General features: G+C 48.1%; 1 protein-coding gene across 2 annotated transcripts in view; it reads left to right on the forward strand.

Annotated features, from left to right (window-relative positions):
- Card11 (caspase recruitment domain family, member 11) overlaps nt 1–22,022 on the forward strand; it is a 136,958-nt gene that overhangs the window by 51,545 nt on the left and 63,391 nt on the right. The window contains exons 1-2 of one of the 2 annotated variants that reach the window (XM_039089959.2): nt 2,398–2,548; nt 21,633–21,770. In XM_039089959.2, coding sequence (XP_038945887.1) covers nt 21,764–21,770 — 7 coding nt within the window. In that variant the 5' untranslated portion in view covers nt 2,398–2,548; nt 21,633–21,763. Of the gene's footprint in view, nt 1–2,397; nt 2,549–21,632; nt 21,771–22,022 lie in introns of those variants that run through there. The other variant, NM_001419863.1, reaches the window with a different exon arrangement.

The raw sequence follows: 22,022 nt of genomic DNA on the forward strand, positions 1-22,022 counted from the left end.
AATGTCTGCAGAGCACCCATCACCAAATAAGGTCATCTTCTATGTGGACATGAATTTAGGAGGAGACACCCTTTGACGTCTGTGTTTGTTACTTTTCTCTTCACTATCATCAAAATACTTGAAAAGAAGAGCTATGGCAGGGACGGTTTGTTGAGGCTTACAGTTTGGTGGGATGTGGTGAATTGCTCCAAGGAAAATGAGTGAAGAAGACACAGTAGCAGCGATGAAAAGGGGGATCTTTGCAAACGGTCAGGAGTGAAGAGGAAAGGGGGGCGCGGCTTTAAAATCTCAAAGCTCACTTTCCCCAGCAAAGCTCTACTTCCTAAAGGCTCCACAATAGCGCCACCCCCTGGGGATAAAGTATAAAAACAGGCAGGCCTAGGGGGGACTTTTCACGGTCAATTCACAGCCCCCAGAGGAGAGGTCCATTTGGAGGGAAAGGTTGAAAGCAAGAAGTAGGAAGTGAGAATCCAATGTCACCCACTCAGGGAAGGCCTGAGTTTCCAGAGCCTGGCAGTCCAAGTAGCAAGGACGCTGTGAGGCTAACATCGATCGTGTGGTTGACATGCCCACTACATGGTATATCTCCACGAGAAATGGCAACGTCTGTTCACTTGAAGACTCCTGTAAGAGTTTTCCAGTCAACAGTAACCCCAAATGTTCACTGACAGGCTACCACTTAGTAACAGAGAGGAATGACCTCCTGATGCATAGTGGACCCCCTGGGTGCTAGAATGTGGTGGGGATCATATTGGGGAGTGTAAGGGACTTTGTGCTCTGTGTTCACTAACAGCAAAGTCAAGAGAAGAGAACAGAGCACTATGTGTACAGATAGATAGGTGCCTTTTTTCTGGAATGTTCCAGGTCCTCATTCCCTCCTAGGTGGGGTTCTTGGTGTCCTGGGTGAGGGTACAGCATGGCAGCACAAGCCAGTGCATAGGGCAGTGACATCAGGAATTCTGGGGAACAGGAGCTCCTGTCCTGCTCCTTGCACCCCTTCTGCCACCTATGGCTCATGCACCCCAGTTCTCTGTGCTCTGCACCTCAGGTCTCTGTGTTCTGGTGTGTACCCAGGAGCTCAGACCACCCACAGACTCCAATTAGGCATCGTTTAAACAGCTGGTGTTTGGGGTTTTTAACTGTGCTTTTCTTCCTTTCTTATTATTTTTTACCATGTGTGTTATGTATACATAGTACATATGTGTGTGCATGTTTGTCTACACATGCACATGGTGCGTAAGCAAGTGTGTACATGTGGATGTAGGGAGCCAAGGTTAATGTCGAGTGTCTACACAGATCATTTCTACTTCAAGTTCTTTTTTATTTTGGTGTTTACTTATTAGTTGTGTGTGTGTGTGTGTGTGTGTGTGTGTGTGTGTATGATATGTGTCTGTGTGTGTGATATGTGATGCAATATGTCTATGTGTCTGTGATGTATATGTTGTATGTGTCTATGACGAGTGTATATGATATGTATGTCTGTGATTGTATGATGTGTGCCTGTGTGTCTATGATGTGTGTGTATGATGTGTGTGTATCTCTGATGTGTGTGTGTGTGTGTGATATGTAATGGGGTATGTGTTTGTCTGTGATGTGTGTGTATGTCTGTGTGTCTATGACCTGTGTGTATGACTGTGTGTCTGTGATGTGTGTGTCTGTGATGTGTGTATGATATGTGTGTGATATATAATGGGGTGTGTGTATGTATGTGTGTTTGTAATGTGTGTGTATGTCTGTGTGTCTGTGATGTGTGTGTATGATGTGTGTGTTTGTGTGTCTGTGATGTGTGTATGATATGTGTATGTTATGTAATGGGATATGTGTATGTCTGTGTATCTGTGATGTGTGTGTATGTCTGTGTGTCTGTGATGTGCATGTATGATGTGTGTCTGTGTGTACCTATTACATAATGGATGAGTGGAGGTCAGAGGACCCCTTGGTTTCTCTCCCTCCCCCTTTATGTTGGTGCTGGTGGTCAAACTCAGGTCCTCGGCCTGTGTGCCCAGCCTCTTTCCTTGCTGAGCCATCTCTCAGCTCTCTGCTGAATGTGGAGGTCACTGAGTAGCTGGGCTGTCTCGCCAATGAAATATGGATGTGCCATGCCCTTCTCAGCCCCAGTCCCAGAACTAGGATTGTAAGCACCTGCCAAGTACCTAGCCTTGTTTTTTCTTTGTCTGTTGTGGAGACAGAGGCTAATGCTGTAGCCCAGGCTAGCCTCAAGCTTGCCCTTCTTGTGCATTAGCTTCTGAGGGGCTAGGATGACAGTACGTAGCACCACATCCGTCTTCAGGTTCTGCTCAGAATAAAACAAAAAGAGAAGTGTGCAGCCCACCACAGCCTCCCTCTGCACCTGCTAAAAATAGTTGTAGCCTCCTCAGAGTGCAGCACCCATGTGGGCTTCCGGGAGTGGGGGGGGGGGAGTGTCGAGGCAGCCTGCCAATGTCAGCACTTTCCGGTGCCTTGCTCCCCACGGCAGAGGACAGGGAATTTGAAAGACTCCTGGACCGATACCCCTGCTAGACCCAGGATACAGCTGGTGTACAAACCCGTGAGTAAATCTCCCACAATCGGCATCTGACGCTGTTTGTGTCCAGGGTCTACTAGTGTTAAAAATCTCCACACCTGGTCCTTTTGCTGCCGTCTGTGTGGCTGTGCTTGGGGCCTTCAAACATGTCCCTTCACATTTTTTACCCTCTGTGCTTGGGATAATGCTTTGGGTCTTTTACATGTCAGGCAAGCTCTCCACCATTGAGCCACACACATCCCCCAGTACCGAGGTTTTTGTGAATGGGGACTCTGTGTGGCCCAAGGTGACCAGAGATCCTCCTGCCTCTTCCTGCCCCAGTATTGGGATGATAGGCATGTACTGTCATGTGTGACCCCTTATTTTGTCATCTCCTAAACTGGATGTGTCTCAACTGCAAGGGACCCCACATCACGCTGGGCTGGCTTGTGCAGAGCCCAGAACTGGCCCGTGGAAGGCTCTCCACAAACCCCGATGTTTCGTGGGAACAATATGATCATGGTTCTCCTGTGGTCACAGGTGGGTTCCTTGTTTCTTCTAACTAAGCACACTGTCACAGTTGAGGAGCCGGGCCGGTCCCCGAAGTGTGTCCTCTGGAAAGCTGGAGATGTTTGCGGCCCTCTCTAGGGAGGAATAGCTGAAGTATGTCATGTCTACTTCCAGAAACATCTCTCAGAAATGTGCCCCCCCCACAGCCTGTAGCCCCACAGAGAGATGATCCTCTCTGCTGGAGACGAATTCTTTTCCCCCTACCCCCAGTGCTGCCTGCTGGTTCCTGTGGGGTTGCTTATGCCCCTGCATGTGAGAGGAGAGGAGTAGGGGACTGTCCAGCGAAATGCCCATGGCTACTCTGGGACATCTGCATTTGAGAGCCATATCAGGCAGGTGCAAGTTGAGCCACTCCCCCCTAGAAGCCTTGAGCAGGGCTGGGGTCCCCAAAGACGGTCTCCCCTTAGGAGGCACTGGCGCCCACCAGAATGCTTGACCCCATGCTAGAGATTAGTGGGCTGCCTTGGGAAACGTACCTTGAGAAGGCTTTGGAAGGGGCAGCGGGGGGCACTGAGGAGGCAAAGCATTTGTCTTTTAAGAATAGGGCCCAAGCACAATCTCACTTTAAAAGGTAAAGTCAGACAAGATGAGAGGTTGAGACAGGAGGATTCCTGGAATTTCATGACCAGCTAGCGTGCTTCCTTGGTGATGTTCCAGGCCAGTAAGAGACCCTGTCTCAAAGGAAGATTCCTGATGACACTGACACCTGAGGTTGTCCTTTGACACACACACACACACACACACACACACACACACACACACACACACAAATACATACATACACACAAAACACATACACACAGACATGCGCATATATACATTCAAATACACAAACACACACATACATACACAACCCATGTACCTTCACACACAGGTGCATGCCACGCTTATGCATAAAAGAGTGGGAGAGACTTTAGAAGCCCCAAGAGCTTTGTTCATCAGAGGCAAGAGACCACACACAGCTGGCTTTTACGGGATTAAAGTGACTTCAGTGGGCTGAAAATTAGCCAGAGATGCTGTGATGGATCACCCCTTAAGTGTGGTCCCAGAACTCGGGAGGCCGAAACAGGAAGATTGTGAGTTTGAGACCAGTCTGAGTGACTCATGAGTTCCCAGCCGGCCTAGAGAGGAAGACCCTCTCTCAAAAAGAATGGGAAAAAGTTGGAGGCTGGGGTGTAAAGTAAAGCAAGGGGATCAGAGTTCAGATCCAGAACCCGTGTAAAGGCTAGTGGGTGTGGCAGCCTGCTTATAATTCTATCCTCAAAAGGTGGACACGGGAATCCTTGGAGCGAGCTGACTATGAAGACTAGCCGTGTGGATGCACTCTGGGTTTGATTGAGAGACCCTGCCTCAATGAATAAGGTGGATGAGAAATTGAAAATGATTCCCCAACTTCAACCTCAGACCTCCATACACATGTATACATAAAAAAGAGGGAGAGAGGGAGAGAGGGAGAGAGGGAGAGAGGGAGAGAGGGAGAGAGGGAGAGAGAGAGAGAGAGAGAGAGAGAGATGGACGGACAGACAAAATGACAGCAGAGTTAAGAGGCACCTTTGAAATAAGCACACAGTACACTGTGCCATACAAAGTCACACTGTGGTGCAGAGGGTTTAGGGTCACCTCGGTTGTCACACCTCCAGGTAGAACCCACCGTGAAGCTCACTGGAAACCATCAAGTCTAGCTCACTGGGTAGACAGACACACTGACACCCCAGAGAGGTGAGGAGACTGAGAAACAGGAAGAACATTTCCTGCACCCCTGAGCCCAGTCACGCTGACAGGTAACTTCAGAGTGTACTTCTGACAGGCTTCTTCCTTCATTACTTTGGGTTGTGTCATTGGCACAATGTATAAAAGGCTACTCGCTGGCGTCTGACTTCCTGTCATTCAACAGCATGTAGAGAAGTCAGAGGTGATCCCTAGGCTTGGAGTTGCAAGTTCACTCACCTGCCTTCAGAGTCTGCGTGATGTGTTTTTAGTAAAGTATAAGAAACATTGGACATCAAAAAGATATGGTCTTCTGTAATGGTCTACCAATTCACCAATTCTCATTCATTCTCTCTCTCTCTCTCTCTCTCTCTCTCTCTCTCTCTCTCTCTCTCTCTCTTTCTCTCTCTCTCTCTCCTTCCCCTACTATGTAGCTCTGGTTGGCCTGGAAGTCACAATGTAGACTAGGCTAGCCTTGAACTCACAGAGGTCCACTTGCCTCTGCCTCCCCAGCGCTGGGATAAAAGGCATGCACCACCATGCCCAGTGATCTAATATTTCAATAAAGAAAATAAAAGAGGACCTAATTGCCAACAATGTCATTTAAAGACACTTTTACACTAGACATAGATCATTAAAGGGTAGAAGAGGGTGTCTCTGTCTTAAGAAAGAAAGAAAATGGGAGTATCAGTAAAACGCTCGCTCACTCCCAACACCTCTCACTGCACTCAGATGGGTGGAAAGTATGAATCAAAGTTTTGTTTTGTTTTGTTTTGTTTTGTTTTGAAGTTTCAAGATCACCAGAGGCTTCAAAGCAGGTGAGCAGGTCTCCGGGAAATTACTCAAATTCTGTTCAAGTGTCTTGTGGTCTCAGGAGCTCTCTGCAGGAGGGGTGTATGTAATCTGAGTTAGCTATGGCCTTCCTTGGCTGGCTAGCCCTGTCACCCACCCAACCCCCACCCCCTCCACCCCACCAGCTCCCTTCTCTGTGTTTCCTTTCTTCGTTTCTCTTTCCCTTTCCCACCCCTGCACCTGTTTGTGCTAAATAAAACTGAGTTCTTGTTCCGCTTTCTCTCAAAAGCTCTAGTCTAGGTCTGACCCACCCCCATGCAACATCCATCACACACGAGCACACGCACACACACACACACACACACACACACACACACGCACACGCACACACTCACACATGTGCACTCACATGTACACACATGTACACGTGCACACTCACACATGCACACACACACATGCCATGTTTTTTTTTTCTCGCATCTGACTTAACTCTGTCTATGCCCCCCCAGCATCCCACTAAAGTCCCTCCCACAATTTCAGGTTCTCCAGCATCACTTCCTCCAGGGACCCTTGGGTTTGAACAGCCATAGTCAATTCTCCATTGACAAGCTACAGGGCCTTCTCCCAGGCACAAATCCCAACATTCAATTCCCCTTACCCATAGCACTCATTCTCTCTCTCTCTCTCTCTCTTTCTCTCTCTCTGTCTCCCTCCCTCCCTCCCTCCCTCCCTCCCTCCCTCCCTCTCGTTCTCTGGGTCTTTAACAAAAAAAAATACTTGTGGCCAGGTTGTCTTGGGGATGGAGTCCACATGAGTTTGCACCTGATCCCCCACCCACAAGCTCTGAAAATTGTAGCTGCATTTATTTATTTTCATTTACAGAGGTGACATTTATAGAGCCTAAAACACACCATCTCTTTCTTTCCATTTTTTTTTGTCTTTTTGTGTGTGCGTTTATCAGTGAACAAAAGAAGGGGGGCATCAGATCCCCTGGAACTCAAGTTACAGTCGGTTGTGAGCCATTCCACATGGGTGCTGGGTCCTCTGCAAAGGCAGGATCCGTCCACCCAGGACCCCTGAGCCACCTCCCCAGCCTCTCACCTTGGTGTGTGTGTGTGTGTGTGTGTGTGTGTGTGTGTGTGTGTGTGTGTGTTTAGGAGAACCATTCACTGCCCTGAATCAAGCTAGGCTGCTAAACACATACACGAATACGTCCATGGACTTACTGACTAAGCCATCTCCCCAACCCAGCATTCACCATTGTTGTTAAACTTGAACATTTTTGTAGCATCTCATACGTTGACGAAATGTCGCAGCATCATTTCTATCTAGCTACAAAATATCCAGAGCGTGTTGGGGGCGGGGTGTGTTTATATGTTTGTGGATACATGTGTGTATATGTGTGTGTGCAAACATGTGGAGGTCATAACTCCACCTCAGGTGTCTCCCTTAATTGCTCTATACCGTGTTATTTATTCATTCATTAATTCATGAGAGAGAGAGAGAGAGAGAGAGAGAGAGAGAGAGAGAGAATGACACGCCGTGTATAGGGATCGAGTTCAAGTTGTCAGACTGGATGGTAGATGCTTTTGCCCTCTGTAGCATCTCGCCAGCCCTTATTTTCTGAGACAGGGCCTCTCACTACACCTGAAGCTCACTGATTCAACTAGACTGGGTGGCCACCAAGCCTGTCTCCACCTTCCCAGGCCTGTGATTACAGGGTCACGCTGCTGGTCCTGGCCTTTTACATGGGCTCTGAACTCAGATCCCTACACTGGCAATACAAATACTTCATCCGCTGAGTCGTCTCCCCAGAACAATTTCTAAATATTTACATTCAACTAAAGGAGGCCTGGTACCCACCAGCGGTCATCACCTTCTCTGCCCCTTCTAAACTCCTGACAACTCTAGTCATCCCCAGTATTCGAAGGGGACATTGGGCACCACCACTTATGAATATTCATGGCCCTGTTGTAAAGTGGCACAGTATTTGCAGAACACCTCTGCACATCCCCTGTGCACTTTATACAATACAATGTCACGGCTGTGTAAATAGTTGCTCTGCTGTATTGTTTAGGGAATGCCGGCAAGGAGAGGAGTCTGAGACTGGGGAGATGGCTCGCCGAAAGCCTTAGTTTTATTTCCTGTGGTCACAATAAAATACTTTGACAAAAGCAAGTTAGAAGACAAAGAGTTTATTTGGCTCACAATTCTAGATTACAGTCCGTCCCCTGTGGGGAAGCCAAGGCAGCAGGAACTTGAAATAGCTTGTCATGTCCACAGCCAACAGCAGCGAGAAATGAATGCACGCCCATTTGCTTGTGCTCGGTTCTTTTTCTCTTGCACCATCCGGATTCCTTGTCTAGGGAGTGGTGCCACCTATAGTGGGCAGGTCTTCCTAGCTCAGTTAATATAGTCAAGGCAATCTTTTGAGCAATCATCACTCTACCTAGTTAGAAAAGGTCTTATTCGGTGTGTTGGGATGTGTGTAAATACATATGTGTGTGTGCATGTGCACACATGTGGAAGTCAAAAGTGCGCTTCAGGAGTCTTCTTCAGTTGCTCTCTACTTTTTAAATATTTACTTTTGTATTAAAACTTGGGGTTGGGGGTGTTACAATGGATAATATGGAGGTCAAGGGACAACTTCCTGGTGTTCATTCCACCATGTGGGTCCTGGGGACAGACATGTTCCAGGCCAGCCTGGTCTTAATAATCCTTCACTGAGACTCCTTTCCCAGGTGATTCTGGATTGTGTTGACAGTTGAAACCAACTAGCACGGTGGGTAAAGTACTTGCTGTGAAAACATGAGTATCTGAGTTCAGATCCCTGGCACTCACCTAAAAACGCTAGGTTATAGTGGCGTGTGCCTACAACTCCAATTCACAAGGGTCAGAAGCGGGGAGGTCCTGGGGCTCACTGGCCATCTAGCCTAGCAGAATCACTGAGCTCCATGTTTAGTGAGAGGGCTTATGTCTCTGGATTTGCCCATTGCTTGGGTGGATGGTGTCATAAAGCCCCCAAGGTTCGTTCATCGGTCAGCGTGCGTCAAAACAGTACTCCTTTTTACGGCTGAGTAATATTTTACTCAGGTACAAGTAATGTTTCAGACATGAGTGGCTTTGTAGGTCCTTTGGGGACCACACAGAGATGGATTACGGGGGCTGGGGTGGCGGAAGAGAAGGGGAGGGCAGTACCCAGTGCCAGATGCATTGGAAGAACCAGAGGAGCGCTGACAACCCCTGCCGCTGTTCCCGGTTCACCCCGTTGTCTACCCCTGCCCGCGTTCCCCGTTCACCCCGTTGTCTATTTAATACAGGCCGAGCACAAGTTGGCCCTTCCAGGAAGCCAGTTAGGGAAGCCGGCAGCTACTGCCAGCCTTCCTGAGCTGCCACTTGGCTCCACTCCGGAACACATTACAGCAATTAATTACATCCAACCCTTGATTATCTCAAGTAATAGGGGACAGAATAACAGAGCTAATTGAAGATCGGGGGTATGGGGATGGAGGGGCCCGTTCCATGGGAGAGCTATTTACTTTGTGGTTAATTACTAGTAAAGAAACCCTTTCGGTCCCCCCACTCTCTCACATACACACCATCTCTCTCTCCCCCATGCTGAAGCCTAACGTTTAATTGCATTCGAAAGCCTATTTTTGTTCTCAACATAGTGGCTGCTCAATTAATGTATTTAACTAGCACGTTCCCCTGGTGGGACCTTGGCAGCGCTTTGGGGGATGGAGGAGCGGGCCAGTTTCTGGAGCTGCCCACTCCTCCATGGAAATGCTCCTTGTTATGATCATGGTGGGATTAAGAGAACCACATGAAGGGACTGGGCTGCATTCTTCTCCCAAAGCTGCTTCCAGGCATGCAGGAGAAGGGTGAAGGAGGCAGATGGGCAATCCGAAGCCTTCTCATGTGAACTGTCAGTCCAGACATTGAGAAATGGCTGGTGGCTGTCGCTCTTAGCAGCTCTGTCTCCCTGCAGGGATGTGAGCACTTGGCTACTCTTCTCTACTTCTCACCAGTGACAAGCTAAGACCCTCTGCCATGTTCTGATGCCCCCCGCCCCCAATGCCAGCATCCTGCTTGTCCATTTTCCTCCCAGGAAGTCCAGCCAAGTCTAACCCATCCCTGATCAGATCACAGGCACCCAAGCATAAACGAGCAGAAAGGTGGCTGCCTTTTCAGCTACTGGCACTACCCAGGATACCACAGCCACAGCCTCTCCTACCACAGCCTGCTCCTCCCTGGTGTCTGCTGGTGGTTTGTTGGTGACTCATTCCATTCCCCGTCTCTGAAATGGACTGAGGGCCAGCCGTGCTCAGATGGCCCAGTTCAAAGGCATCTCCACCCATGTCTCCAGGAGTATCTCTCCTGAAACTCACCCAGTAACAATGCCCCAGTGTGGGAACAGTAGATAGCTCCTTGCAATCCAGTAAATGCTTGCTGGTGTCTGGCTGTCAGTTCTCTAAGAACTAGAGTCCAACACCAGGCTTGGGATGTATCTTAGCAGTCGATGTCTGAGTAGAGTCTCCCAGTGAGGGGCTGGAGACGTGACTCATGGACATGGTGTTGCTAGAAAGTGCAAGGTTGTTTTAGATGCTACTCCAGCATGAAAGGAAGGAAGGAAGGAAGGAAGGAAGGAAGGGAGGGAGGGAGGGAGGGATGGAGGGAGTGTAAATTACTAGGATCCCACAAGAGAACCAAACTCCATAATCCTCCATTGAGCATGGCACTCTGCAGACACCCTGGGGATGTGGTAAAACACAGTGTTGCAGGAAGGAGCCTACGGTGTTCAGCCTGTGGGACAGTCGCTGGCTCCTCTCTACTCTCCTAGTGTGGATGGTTTGTGACAAGAGTGCCATGTCCCCTCAGGTCAGACACTGAGGGGATGTCTCTTGTAGACTTCAAGCTCATGACTGATGGAGAGGGAGAGATGGATTGGCACTTAGCAGCAAACTGCAAGGGCAGCAAAACACAGGGAAAGGGGAGACAAACGAAGGACGCCAAGCCCATAGGCAGGCTGCGGTGGCAGCGGCGGGGGTGGCGACAACCCTCCCCACACATGGGGCTTGGGGAAGAAGATCTTATAGGCTGGAGGGCAGCTGCTCTGACAAGTGAACGAGAGGCAGCGCTTATCTATTGGAAATCAATCCACTCATAAATATTAAACGCCCACTTATGTAAGATGCTTGCTAAGCCACAGGGTGTACAAGTAAAGATGAGAGAGGTCCCCACCTGGAGATAACTTCACAGTAGATATAAAAAGATAGAGACGTCCCCAGGGAAGGGGGCTTTACGTCAAAGACCCTGGCAGAGTGACTGACAAGAGAGCCCCAGATTTCCCCCCTGAGTTCTACCAGGGATGAAGGGAGTTGTGCAGACCAACGTAAGAAGGAAGCTGTCCAAGTTCCTTGTGTTTGACTCCTTCCTGTTTGCTTTAAGGTAAGATTGTGTGCTCTTTCCCCAACCCTCTACCCCTCTTAATGTCCCATTTGCCATTAGCAAATATAACTGGCCTGAAGCCCTCGCAGGGCTGGAGGTCTCTCTTCCTTATTTGTGGCCGTTCTACCCATGAGACCCAACTAATTCAACAACAGAAAGAACTGCCAGCCACACAGCCCATAGGACAAAGCCCACCTCCAGCTTGGTCTGCTGCCTGGCAGTGGATCTGCTGAACACACAGCTGAGAGACTGTGGCTTTGACCTCACCGAAACACTACAGGGAAAATAAGGGACACTGAGGATGAAGCAAAGCCCAGAACCTCTGCTCCCTGCACCTGGTGTTTAGCCAAACCCAGGGTTAGCAAGACCTCAAGGCCTCTTGAGGAAGATCTTGGAGCCTAGGATCACGGATGTAGGTCAGTGCTCACCCAGCATGCATGAAGCCCTGTGTTCCACCCCTGAGTTGCATAAAACAGGTATGGGGGTACACGCTTATTATCCAAGCCCTGGGGAGGTTGAAGCAGAAGAATCAAGCTCATCCTTGGGTATATAGTGAGAGAGAGAGAGAGAGAGAGAGAGAGAGAGAGAGAGAGAGCGCCCCCAGTCCAGCCTACACATTTTTTTATCAACCCAGTTGTTGGGAAAAGTTGGCCGAGTTATCTTCAAATACACGAAAACGGGTTTGGGAGTACACGCTGCAGTCACGCTGCCTCTGCAATAGTTCATAGCACGTGTGGCCCAGTGGCCGAAAATGCATGGAAAATCAATCACCACATCGATTCCCCGCACAAGTTCGGTGCATCTTAGAAATGCAAAAGCAGATCCAGCTCAGTCTTCGAGCTGCCGCCCAAAGGGCTTGAAGGGCAGTGCCCCACAAGCTGCAGAGCAGCTCTGGCCTGAGAGATAACGTCACTGTCGCTGCAGGCTGTGGCCTGTGGTCTGCTGAGATTCATATTCATCCTCATATACTGGTAGCCAGGACCACAATCCAAGCTGTCTGGCATATTCATCCTCATATACTGGTAGCCAGGACCACAATCCAAGCTGTCTGGGTCTCTGCTCCCCTCTTTGGCACCCAACCTTTCCAGCAGCTTCTCTTCCCACGTGGGTCTTTGAGCTCATGTATGATTCTGTCCTTCCTGCATGTGGCTCTTCCCTCTCTCCTTCCTCAGCTCTGAACATCTGTGTTGCTCACCTGTGTCGTCTTCTTGTTGTCTGAACCTTACTAGAGTTATATTTCCCCCTTGTCTTTGTATTCTTATGACTTGCATGTGTAGTATTATTTGCTAAGTCATTTGAGTGAGTCAGTGAATGAATGAATGAGTGAATGAGTGGATGAATGAGTGAATAAGTGGATGAATGAGTGAATGAGTGGATAAATGAGTGAGTAAGTGAATGAGTGGATGAATGAGTGAATGAGTGGATGAATGAGTGAATGAGTGGATGAATGAGTGAATGAGTGGATGAATGAGTGAATGAGTGAATGAGTGGATGAATGAGTGAATGAGTGGATGAATGAGTGAATGAGTGGATAAATGAGTGGATAAGTGAATGAGTGGATGAATGAATGAATGAGTGGATAAATGAGTGAATGAGTGGGTAATGGATGAACGAATGAATGAGTGGATAAATGAGTGAATGGGTGGATGAATGAGTGAATGAGTGAATGGGTGGCTGAATGTGTGAATGAGTGGATGAATGAGTGAATGGATAAGTGACTGAGTGGATTAGTGAGTGAATAGGAAAGTGAATGAGTGGGTAAGAGAGTGAATGAATAAGTGGGTGCATGAATGAATGAGTGAGTGAATGAATGAGCGAATGGGTGACTGAAAAGTAACTAAATGAATCAGTGATGAATGACCATGACTGAATGATAAATGATTACGATGAGTGAGTGAGTGAACGATGGTTGAATGGATGAGTGAGCGAATGAGAGAATTGGTGAGTGAATGAATCAGTGAGTACTGGGGTGAGTTGAGCGGGTGAGTACAGCCAGGTCACTCTGGAATGTGCTCTTCACCAGACTTTGCAGGGCCTCCCTAGATGATGTCCAGAGGCCTGGCCTAGTCTTCCGTCTTGACCTGGCCACACCTCCCTGAGGCTGCTGTGCCCACAGAGGTATGAGAGAAAACATAAGGGAAACTTCGAGAATCCTGCTGCCGTCCTGGGATGCTGTCTGGGCTGGGTCTCCTATTTGATGATACTGGTGACCTTTCTATGCAATTAGAACCATGCGACCTTTTCTCTTAGCAGGTTATTGGACCCATCCCAGGCGTTCATGTGCTAGCCTGGCACCCTAGAGTGGGATTCTGCTGGTTAATGGTGGCAGAAGGCACTGACTTCCCCATGCTGCTCTGTGTCCCCTAACTCTGCCCTGTGGTGCACTTGCTGTCATGTCTGTTTTGTTTTGTTTATTGATAGGTGCCGAGTGCAGTGCTGTGACACCGGTGCGTCATCAAGCCCCATGTCACTACAGCGTTTGATTCCACAACTATGTTTTTTTTTTTTCATTTGAAACTAGGTCTCACACAGTGTCATGCGGTCAAAGATGACCTTAAACTCCCGATCCTCCTGCCTCCATTTTCCGAGTGCTAGAATTACAGACAAGTAGCAACGTGCCCACTTTATGCAGTGCTAAGGATGGGACCCAGGGCTTCACGCATGCTAAGCAAGCATTCTCCCAACTGAGATATACCCCCAGCCCTCTACGACCATTTACTGAAGTCCCATAACATTACCAGATATTATCACAGAGACAGTGAGTTCCCAGCTTCCTCTCAACCCTAACCATAAAATGACAGCCCCCACGTACACCAGAGGAACAAATTTCATTATGCCTGCAGCTGGCGCAAGGGGTCCACCTGGGAAAGCACTCAGGGGTTTTGATTGGAATCAGCATGTGTCTTCTGTCCCCACAGGCCACAGCAGGAGGGCACAGTATTTCATTATCATCAAAGCCAAGTCTCCCCTTTCCCTGCCAGCCACTCCTACAAAGTTGGGTTTCCTGACAGCTCTAAAATAGGTGACCTTACTCTGGGATTCGTCCTCCCCTGGGTCCGGTAGCCCTCCATGCTGTGCTGTGCACTGTGCACGCAGCCCTGGGATCGGTACAGGACAAACATCCATAAAAAGCCAGCGTGAGAAATCGGTGTGCGCTCCAGAACCTTTTAAATCTGTCCATCCTAATTGTACTTCCCTTCAAAAGCCTTTCCACAGAACTGCTAGAAAAAAAATGAATGTTGTGGGGCATGGGGGAGCACTATCCTTGGTAAGATGAGAAGTGTGTACCCTCCCAAGGTTCATTGTCTTGGTACAAGTCTGAAACCATTAGGAAAAATGTCTGGGGGATGGGGCGTGGGAAGAGATGACATTTGGGCTCTGCCTTTGGGCTCTGAGCTTGATAAAGTACCATGTTGTCTGTGATTGCTAATCTGTATCATCAACTTGACTGGAGTTTCTCTCTCTCTCTCTCTCTCTCTCTCTCTCTCTCTCTCTCTCTCTCTCTCTCTCTCTGTGTGTGTGTGTGTGTGTGTGTGTGTGTGTGTGTGTGTGTGTACACTGGCACATGTATGCATGTGTGCATGCAGGTGTGCACCGGCACACACATGACACATGAGGTGGGCATGTAACACACAGACGCATGTGGAACTCGGGGGACAATTTATGGGAGCCAGCTCTATCCTTCAACCATGTAGGTCCCGGGGATCAAATTCAAGCCTTGGTGACAAAAAGTGTCTTTATCTTCAAGCCATCTTTCAGTCTTCCTTGATTGGATATACAATCACCATGGACAAAGACCTCGGGGTGTATCTGTGAGGGACACTCTTAGATTAATTTAAGGAAGGAAGGACGTCCTGCTCTCACTGTGGGTGGCATCACACCTTAGCTGGGATCTTGGGATGAAGAAAAAAGGAGAAAGGACACTGAGCCCCGGATCTGTTGCTCTCTGGGTCCTGACTGAGGATGCCATGTGACCAACTGCCTCATGCACGCACGCACGCACATGCTGCTATGATGAGCAGTGGTACCTCCGACCATGAACCAAAACAAGCCCTTCCTCCCTGTAGTTGCTTCTCTGGTATTTGATCACAACACAAGCCAAGTGGCTAACACACCCTCCCAGGCTTCCTAGGAATGTGCCCTCCCATCTTAACTGATAGCAAGTAGAGATGCTTTAATCCACAGACCCCCGATCCTCTGCCGATGTCCCCCAAACAACAGACAGGCATAGCTCTCTAAGGGTAGTAGCTGACTGTGAATGCTGATGCTTAGGGGGCTGCCCGAACTGGCAGGCTGTGCTCTCGGTTGGATGATGTTAAAATTCAGGCTGTGATGCAGATGAGATGGTGGGTACCCACTTACTAAAGATAGCTGACGAGGGAAGGGATGGGGTCCAACAGCCTGATTGAGGATAGAGAGGGGGCTGTATTTTCTGTTTCTGGGAAGTCAAGGACATGTAAAGGACCTGGGACAGGACCCGAGCAGGTGCGTTTGATGAAGGTTTGGGCCGATGCCCATAGCCAGGGATCCAAGAGCTGAGCTGCAGATGGCCAAGCACTCGACGGCGATGGAGGCTGTCAACTCCTGTTTCCTAGGTGACACTTAGGTCTGATCCTGCTAACCTCTCAGAATTACCTCTTTAATTTCTCCCCTACAGCGCTTTACATATGAGTAGCATTCTGTCTTTCCTAATGGCTGGATGTTAGGACCTTGGAGATGAAACATCTCCCGTAGTCCCGCGTGTCAGAACCCTTGGTTCCCAGCAGATGGCGCTGTGTGAGGAATTGTGGGGCGGTCTCACTGGGGAACCAGATCTCAGGCTTTAGGGTTTTTAGTCCCAACCCATTTCTGTCTTCTTTCTACTTCCTGATCCATAGCAAGATAAGTGAGCAGCCTCACGCTCCTATGGCCATGCCTTTGCCACCATGACAGACGGTATCCTCAAAGCATGAGCCACGTCAATCTTTCCTCTGTTAAGTTGCCTCTTATGAGTTATCTGGTCACAGCAGTGCCCGCTTAACAATATGCTGTCAACAATAAACACAAGTGGTAAAAAGACTGGCAGTGGCTTGGTCTTAGGGACCAGGAGTGTGTGGGGAGGAGAAATGCAGGCAAAGGCCTGGTTCTTACTAATCATGTACACCTGTTAACGATTAATTTACCTGCAAGTAAGGGAAGTATAATCTAATTTTATATCTTCCAAAGCCTTTGTTTTTGTGATAACTCAAAAACACAAAGGTAAGCTGTCCAGGAAGTCATAAGTGGCTCAAAACTCTAAGTTTCCTAAGAGTGTGACCTGGTTTTCATAGTCACAAAGTAGCTTCTCTATTTCCAAACAGCACACCCTCATTCCAGATAACAAGACAAGACAAACCTCTTCCCATATGTTTCTACCCCCTTTATAGGGTTTTCCTAGCTGGGTGTGTTGGTGCATTATCTGTAAAGCCAACATTCTAGAAGCTGAGGCTAGAGGATCACAAATTTGAGGATAGCCTAGGCTACCTAGCAAGTTCTCTCTCAATAAATGAGTAAATAAATAAACAGGTGGGAGGGATGGGAAAAAGAGGAGGAGAGAAAATAAAGAGGTGAGGAGAAAACAATAGCAGTCCTGGATTCTGCGCAAGAGCACAGAAACTCCCAGTGCATCGTAACTGTGTCACGCAGCCACAGCTAGCTGCAAGGGAAGCTGGAAACGCCATTTTCCAGATAAGTTCACTTAACGCCACAGACAGGCTTCAAGATCTGTTAACAAGTAAGAGAAAGAATGGATATGTTTGGCAGCTGGCAGTGCCTGCCACTCCACTGTGAATTTTAAATGATAATTGCTGCTTTCAAAATATGTACCCGTGGAGCTGTGCTGATTGCCGTACACATGTTAATTGATGGGAAACATTATCCTGTCAATATTTCGGTTGAGTGAGCTTAGATAAGATAGACAGGAGTTAACAAGTTAACTGGGAAGCAAGGGAGAATCGTGCAGGGAGATTTCTAGCTGTCTCTGTAAGTGCCCTGTTTGCAAGAAGGAAGGGGATTATTTGGGACAGATGGGGCCAGGAAGGGTGGCTCTGCTCCACTTGCATAATGCCCCCACCTCGGGGCTATAAATGCTGTGTGCACTGGGAATCTGGGTGCAGACCAGTGTCTCCTTCCCTCAGCAATGGATCATCCTTTTAAAATTCATTTTTTTTTGCCAGAAGCCCTTTCAATTAAGTCAAGGGTTTCACTGGAATAATTAAACCCTGTGTATCAAGCTTCTCACTCCAGTCACCCACAAAAATCGATTAAGAGAGATGCATTTATCTCACTGACTGCTGACCCGTGTCTGATTCCTGTGCTTTTGTGCTGGGGTGGCTCTTGGGAAGAAGAAACACGGGGTTTTGTCCATACAAAGCAGCTTCTCGAGGCTGGAGAGATGGCTCAGCAGTTCGGAGCATGTGCTGTTTGCTCCCCTAGAGGGCCCTGTTTCCGTTCCCAGCACCAACATCAGTTCACAACTGCCTGTAATTCCAGCTCTGGGAAATAAACGGCCCTCTTCTGACCACCACAAGCATTTGCTCACACACACACACACACACACACACACACACACACACACACACACACAGAGATGCACACATGTGTGCGCACACACACATAAATAATGAATGACTGATCAATTGATTAATAAGAGTAAATCTAAAAAAGCCCAACCCATTTCTGAAAGGCCTGGAGTATTCTAGTCTTGAGGTAATAACAATCTTACTGTTTATTTTACTCAACACAAGATACTTCCTTAAAGTTACTCAGTTTACAACTGTATATTAATGATGTATTAGGAGGAAAGCCCTGTGCTGTGTCCTACTGGGAATACAGACCTCTCCTATACAATATGCTCCAGAATTACAAATGAATAAAGCAATAAGAGGAAAATGAACCCTCAAGAGGCAAGTGGAATGATTAGAGAGAAAGCAACTGAGAAGGCCCCAATCCAAAAAAGTCAAGGCAGCCAGGAGCAGCTGACCAAAACTACCATATGGTCAGCACGCCACTGCGAGCTAAATCCTTGTTGTCTAACAAGGATTGATAATGCTTTAACATGAATGCATCAGTAAGCTCCCCTTACAAACACGCCCGACACTCAGCCTTCCCTCCGACATCTCGTTATGTCATACATGTTAGTGTTAGAATGTTTGTGGTGATTGGGTACATACTGGCCCTCATAAGCCAAGTTGTGTGCTGTGATTGTCTGGACTTTCTGTTTGACTCTCGGGTTTGCCAATTGCCTGATAGTATCACTTCACATGTATGAAACATATCAAATAACTGTTCAGTATTTTCCCCCTGGCAGCCTGCATCTGGGTGGCCTTCCTGACACTGCTGAACTTTTGGCTGCCTTCCCAGTGAGACCCTTTGCCACCCGAGCCCCCAGCTTCTCCTCGTTGCTTTCTTTGGTTGTTTTGTTGGAACAGAGCCTCTAGGAGCTGCCTGAGAAAAGGCACACAGAAAATAGAGCTTTTACTTTATGAAAATATGTCAAATTGTCCTACTTAGCATTAACTATCAACTTCATACAACCTAGAGTCACCTTTTAAAAGAGTACCAGCGCAGTGGTGATACACGCCATTACACGCCATTAATCCTAGCACTTGGGACACAGAGGCATGGGGATCTTTATGAGTTCAAGGCCAGCCTGGTATACAGTGTGAGTTCCAGAACAGTCAGGGATATACAGAGAAACCCTGTCTCTAAAAAGCAGAGAGAGCCTGAGAGACCAAGAGAGATTTTACTAGGTTCCTTTGTGGGCATGTCTGTGAGGGATTGTCTAGATGCCTTAATTGATGGCAAGAGGACTCAGCCCACAGTGGGCAGCACCATTCCCTAGTAATCCTGAGCTGTATAGGAAACGTAGTCAGGAGCAAGCCAGCAAGCAACATTCCTCCATGCATTCTGCTCCAAGTTTCTACTTTAGTTCCTGCCCTGACTCCCTTCAGGGATGGACTGTGATCTAGAAGTGGAAGCCAAATAAACCCTTTCCTTCCCAAGTTGCTTTGTTTTGTCCTGGTTGCCTGTCCCTGTAACAGACAGGAAAGTAGAACACCCACCTTGTTTGCCTATGTGATGAATAGTTTGGGGACATATAGAGCTCAAAATATAAAGATAATTTCTTTGAAAAATGGTGACACCCTTGCCCCACCGTGTCTTAGCTTCCAGAACTAATGTCCAGCGTTCTGAAACCACGCTTTATTCTCCTCAGCATGCACCCTGAACTTTTACTTCTGGGAGGGTCTAGATTCTTCACTAAATTGTTGGTGATGTGAAATTTCAAAATGGCAGTGCTGAGGAAAATTGGCCCCACAGGGTGATCCACTGAGCATTCTCGGGGTCCTTTAATTCTGGAAGCTGAAGCTCTGACATTCTGAGAAGTCTCTAGTGTTATCCTTTGGTAAACTCATCCCTTCATTCATTTTCCTTCCTCAAGGAGGATGGAAATTTCCATGCTAAAAGGGAGAGCCATCTGTGTTCTCTCTCTGGGATTTGTGCTCATTGTTAGAACTTTGGCACTGACCTTGCTTCTCTTTTGTTTTTAAGCTTTATTTATTTGTGTATTTTATGTATGAGTGGTCTGTCTGCATGTATGCCTGCATGCCAGATGAGGACATCAGATCCCATTACAGATGGTTGTGAGCCACCATGTGGTTGCTGGGAATTGAACTCAGGACCTCCTGAAGAGCAGTCGGTGTTCTTAACCGCTGAGCCATCTCTCCAGCCCTGACTTTGTTTTTCTTGTCTTCCTGCTTCAACTTTTTCTGAAACAGAGCCTCAGTAGGTATCCCAGGCTGGCTATTATTCACAGTCCTCCCGTGTCTCAGCCTGTCTGGGTCTGGGATTATAAACCTGCATGAAGGGAGCCTGGTTAAATAGCTGTTTGTTTGTTTTTAAGTTTTTCTCTTACTGTTGTTCCATTTTTGCAGGTGTCTTCTACCAGTTTGCCTCTTGGGCTCTGTCTAATGTAGACATTTATGTAAACCATCCTTGGCACTCTATTTATGCTTAGTTGCGAGGCAACAGAATACAATGTGTATCAATTTTGCCCGTGATCTAATGGTCTTCCCTGTGGACCAATCCAAACCTGGAAGCTTGATTTAAGTCTGCCCTGAGCTTATCTAAGAACATGGTCTTTGCAAAGAACTCTGTGCGCACACTTTCTAGTCATAACTCTTCTAAAACGTTAACCCTTTGTAACCAGTTCCAGAGACCGTACGTTAGTGGAGTGAACTCTAAGAGACCCGGGTCCACATTCTTTCTTCGTACTGATGTGACAAGCTTCTATTTTTGTGTCACTAAGATGGTCAAGGTGACAGTGTACCACCACTCCCCAGGTAGCTCAGTTGCTTTTCGCACTGCTGTGGACCAAACCCCTGACCAGAGGTGACTCAAGGGAGGAATGGTTGGCTCACAGTTCGGGTGTCACAGTCCATCACTGCAAGGAAGCCACGATGGTGGAAAGTTCCTGAACATGATGACAGGAGGCTGCTTGCCCGAATCTCTGCAGCTTGGGATGGGGGGGTGAGGGAAAGTCCTAAAAAATTTTCCCTGCTTTGAGACCAGGTTCTCAAAAGCCATATTGAAACTTTGCCCATCTCCCCAGAGACATGATCTGACCCCAGGGCACCTTCTCCCTCATCACTCGCCACAGCCCAGAGCAATCATGTGTCTGTTCCTGTCCCGGTTGCACAGCGTGGGGGACCACGGAGGGACCAAGAAGATACTGTCAAGAGACTCATGGCTCTGCCACATCCCAAAGCTAACAACCTCTGACAGATCATCCCAAGCTGCCAGACACTGGCAGGAGCAGCTCGAGACAGCCAGGGAGAACCAATGTCACCAGCGATAGATGCTCAAGGCTCAAACTGAGCAAGTTCCTGATTACACTGCAATGTCCCATGGTCCTTGTCTACCTGAAAGAAGAAAGGACATAGGGCAGAGCCCAAGGCCCCCAGGGGGTCTAAGAACCTATCAGAGCAGCTTCCTCCTTCTCCACCTCCATTGACTTTGAGTCCCACCTTTCCCTCTCCTGGACCTCTTTCCCCAGAAGGAAAACTGAGCTTGTGCCCCACCCCCAACGCCCCACAGCCACCACTGGGTTCCCAGCATGACTAAGTCCAGGATTAGCAATACTTACGTCAGTCACCATGAGGAACACCACCCTTGGGAAATTAAAGATTGTGTGAACCGTGGCAGGTTCCTTACCAAGTCCACAGCCGGCTGGAGGCCAAAGACATAATTCATAGCGAAGGGAAGTCTGGTGCTCACTGCTCAGGTCCTTATGAGTTTGTAGCTGAGTAGAACTTCTCCATTCTGAAAGGTGTTTGAGTTTCCACCACACAGGCCACAAGGGACCTCAGCCCTAACACCTACGCATCTCTCCATCCATAGGTCTCGGTATGTGTCGTCAATGGCTCCCGAAAGCTAACATCCTACCATTCACGGTGTCCTGCACCAAACACTGTCCCCTGGAGAGACGCACCTGGGGATTCGTTTCCCAGCGGAGACCTTTTTTGAGTCTTCGAATGTTTTCCTTTCTCTCCTGCCTCTACCCCTTGCTCCAACCTGACAATTTTTCCTGTTTCAGATTCTGCCCAGATTCACTCCAGATCCAACATCAGACTGGCCCAAAGGAGGACAGCGGGCAGCCAGAAAGTGTGACGGTCACATCTGGATAACAGTTCCACGTCTCTTGTTTATAGAGCACCAACCGACCGTATGCCAGGTACCGTTCTATCTCTATACTGAAAAGCTAACGTCTGGAGTAATTAGTCATTTTCCCGTTGCTCAGATTAAATGCCTGGCTAAGTCACTTTAAGAACTGAAGGTTCGTTTTGGCTCCTGGCTGGAGAGGACAGCCCACTATGGCAGCTGTAGTCAAGAAGCAGAAAGAGATGACTGCCAGTCCTCAGCTCAATCTCCTTCCTTTCAGTTCAGAACCTCAGCCCAAGGTAACACCCACTATTAGGGTGGGTCT

The sequence above is a fragment of the Rattus norvegicus genome, chromosome 12 (genome assembly GCF_036323735.1).
Source record: "Rattus norvegicus strain BN/NHsdMcwi chromosome 12, GRCr8, whole genome shotgun sequence".
NCBI lineage: Eukaryota > Metazoa > Chordata > Mammalia > Rodentia > Muridae > Rattus > Rattus norvegicus.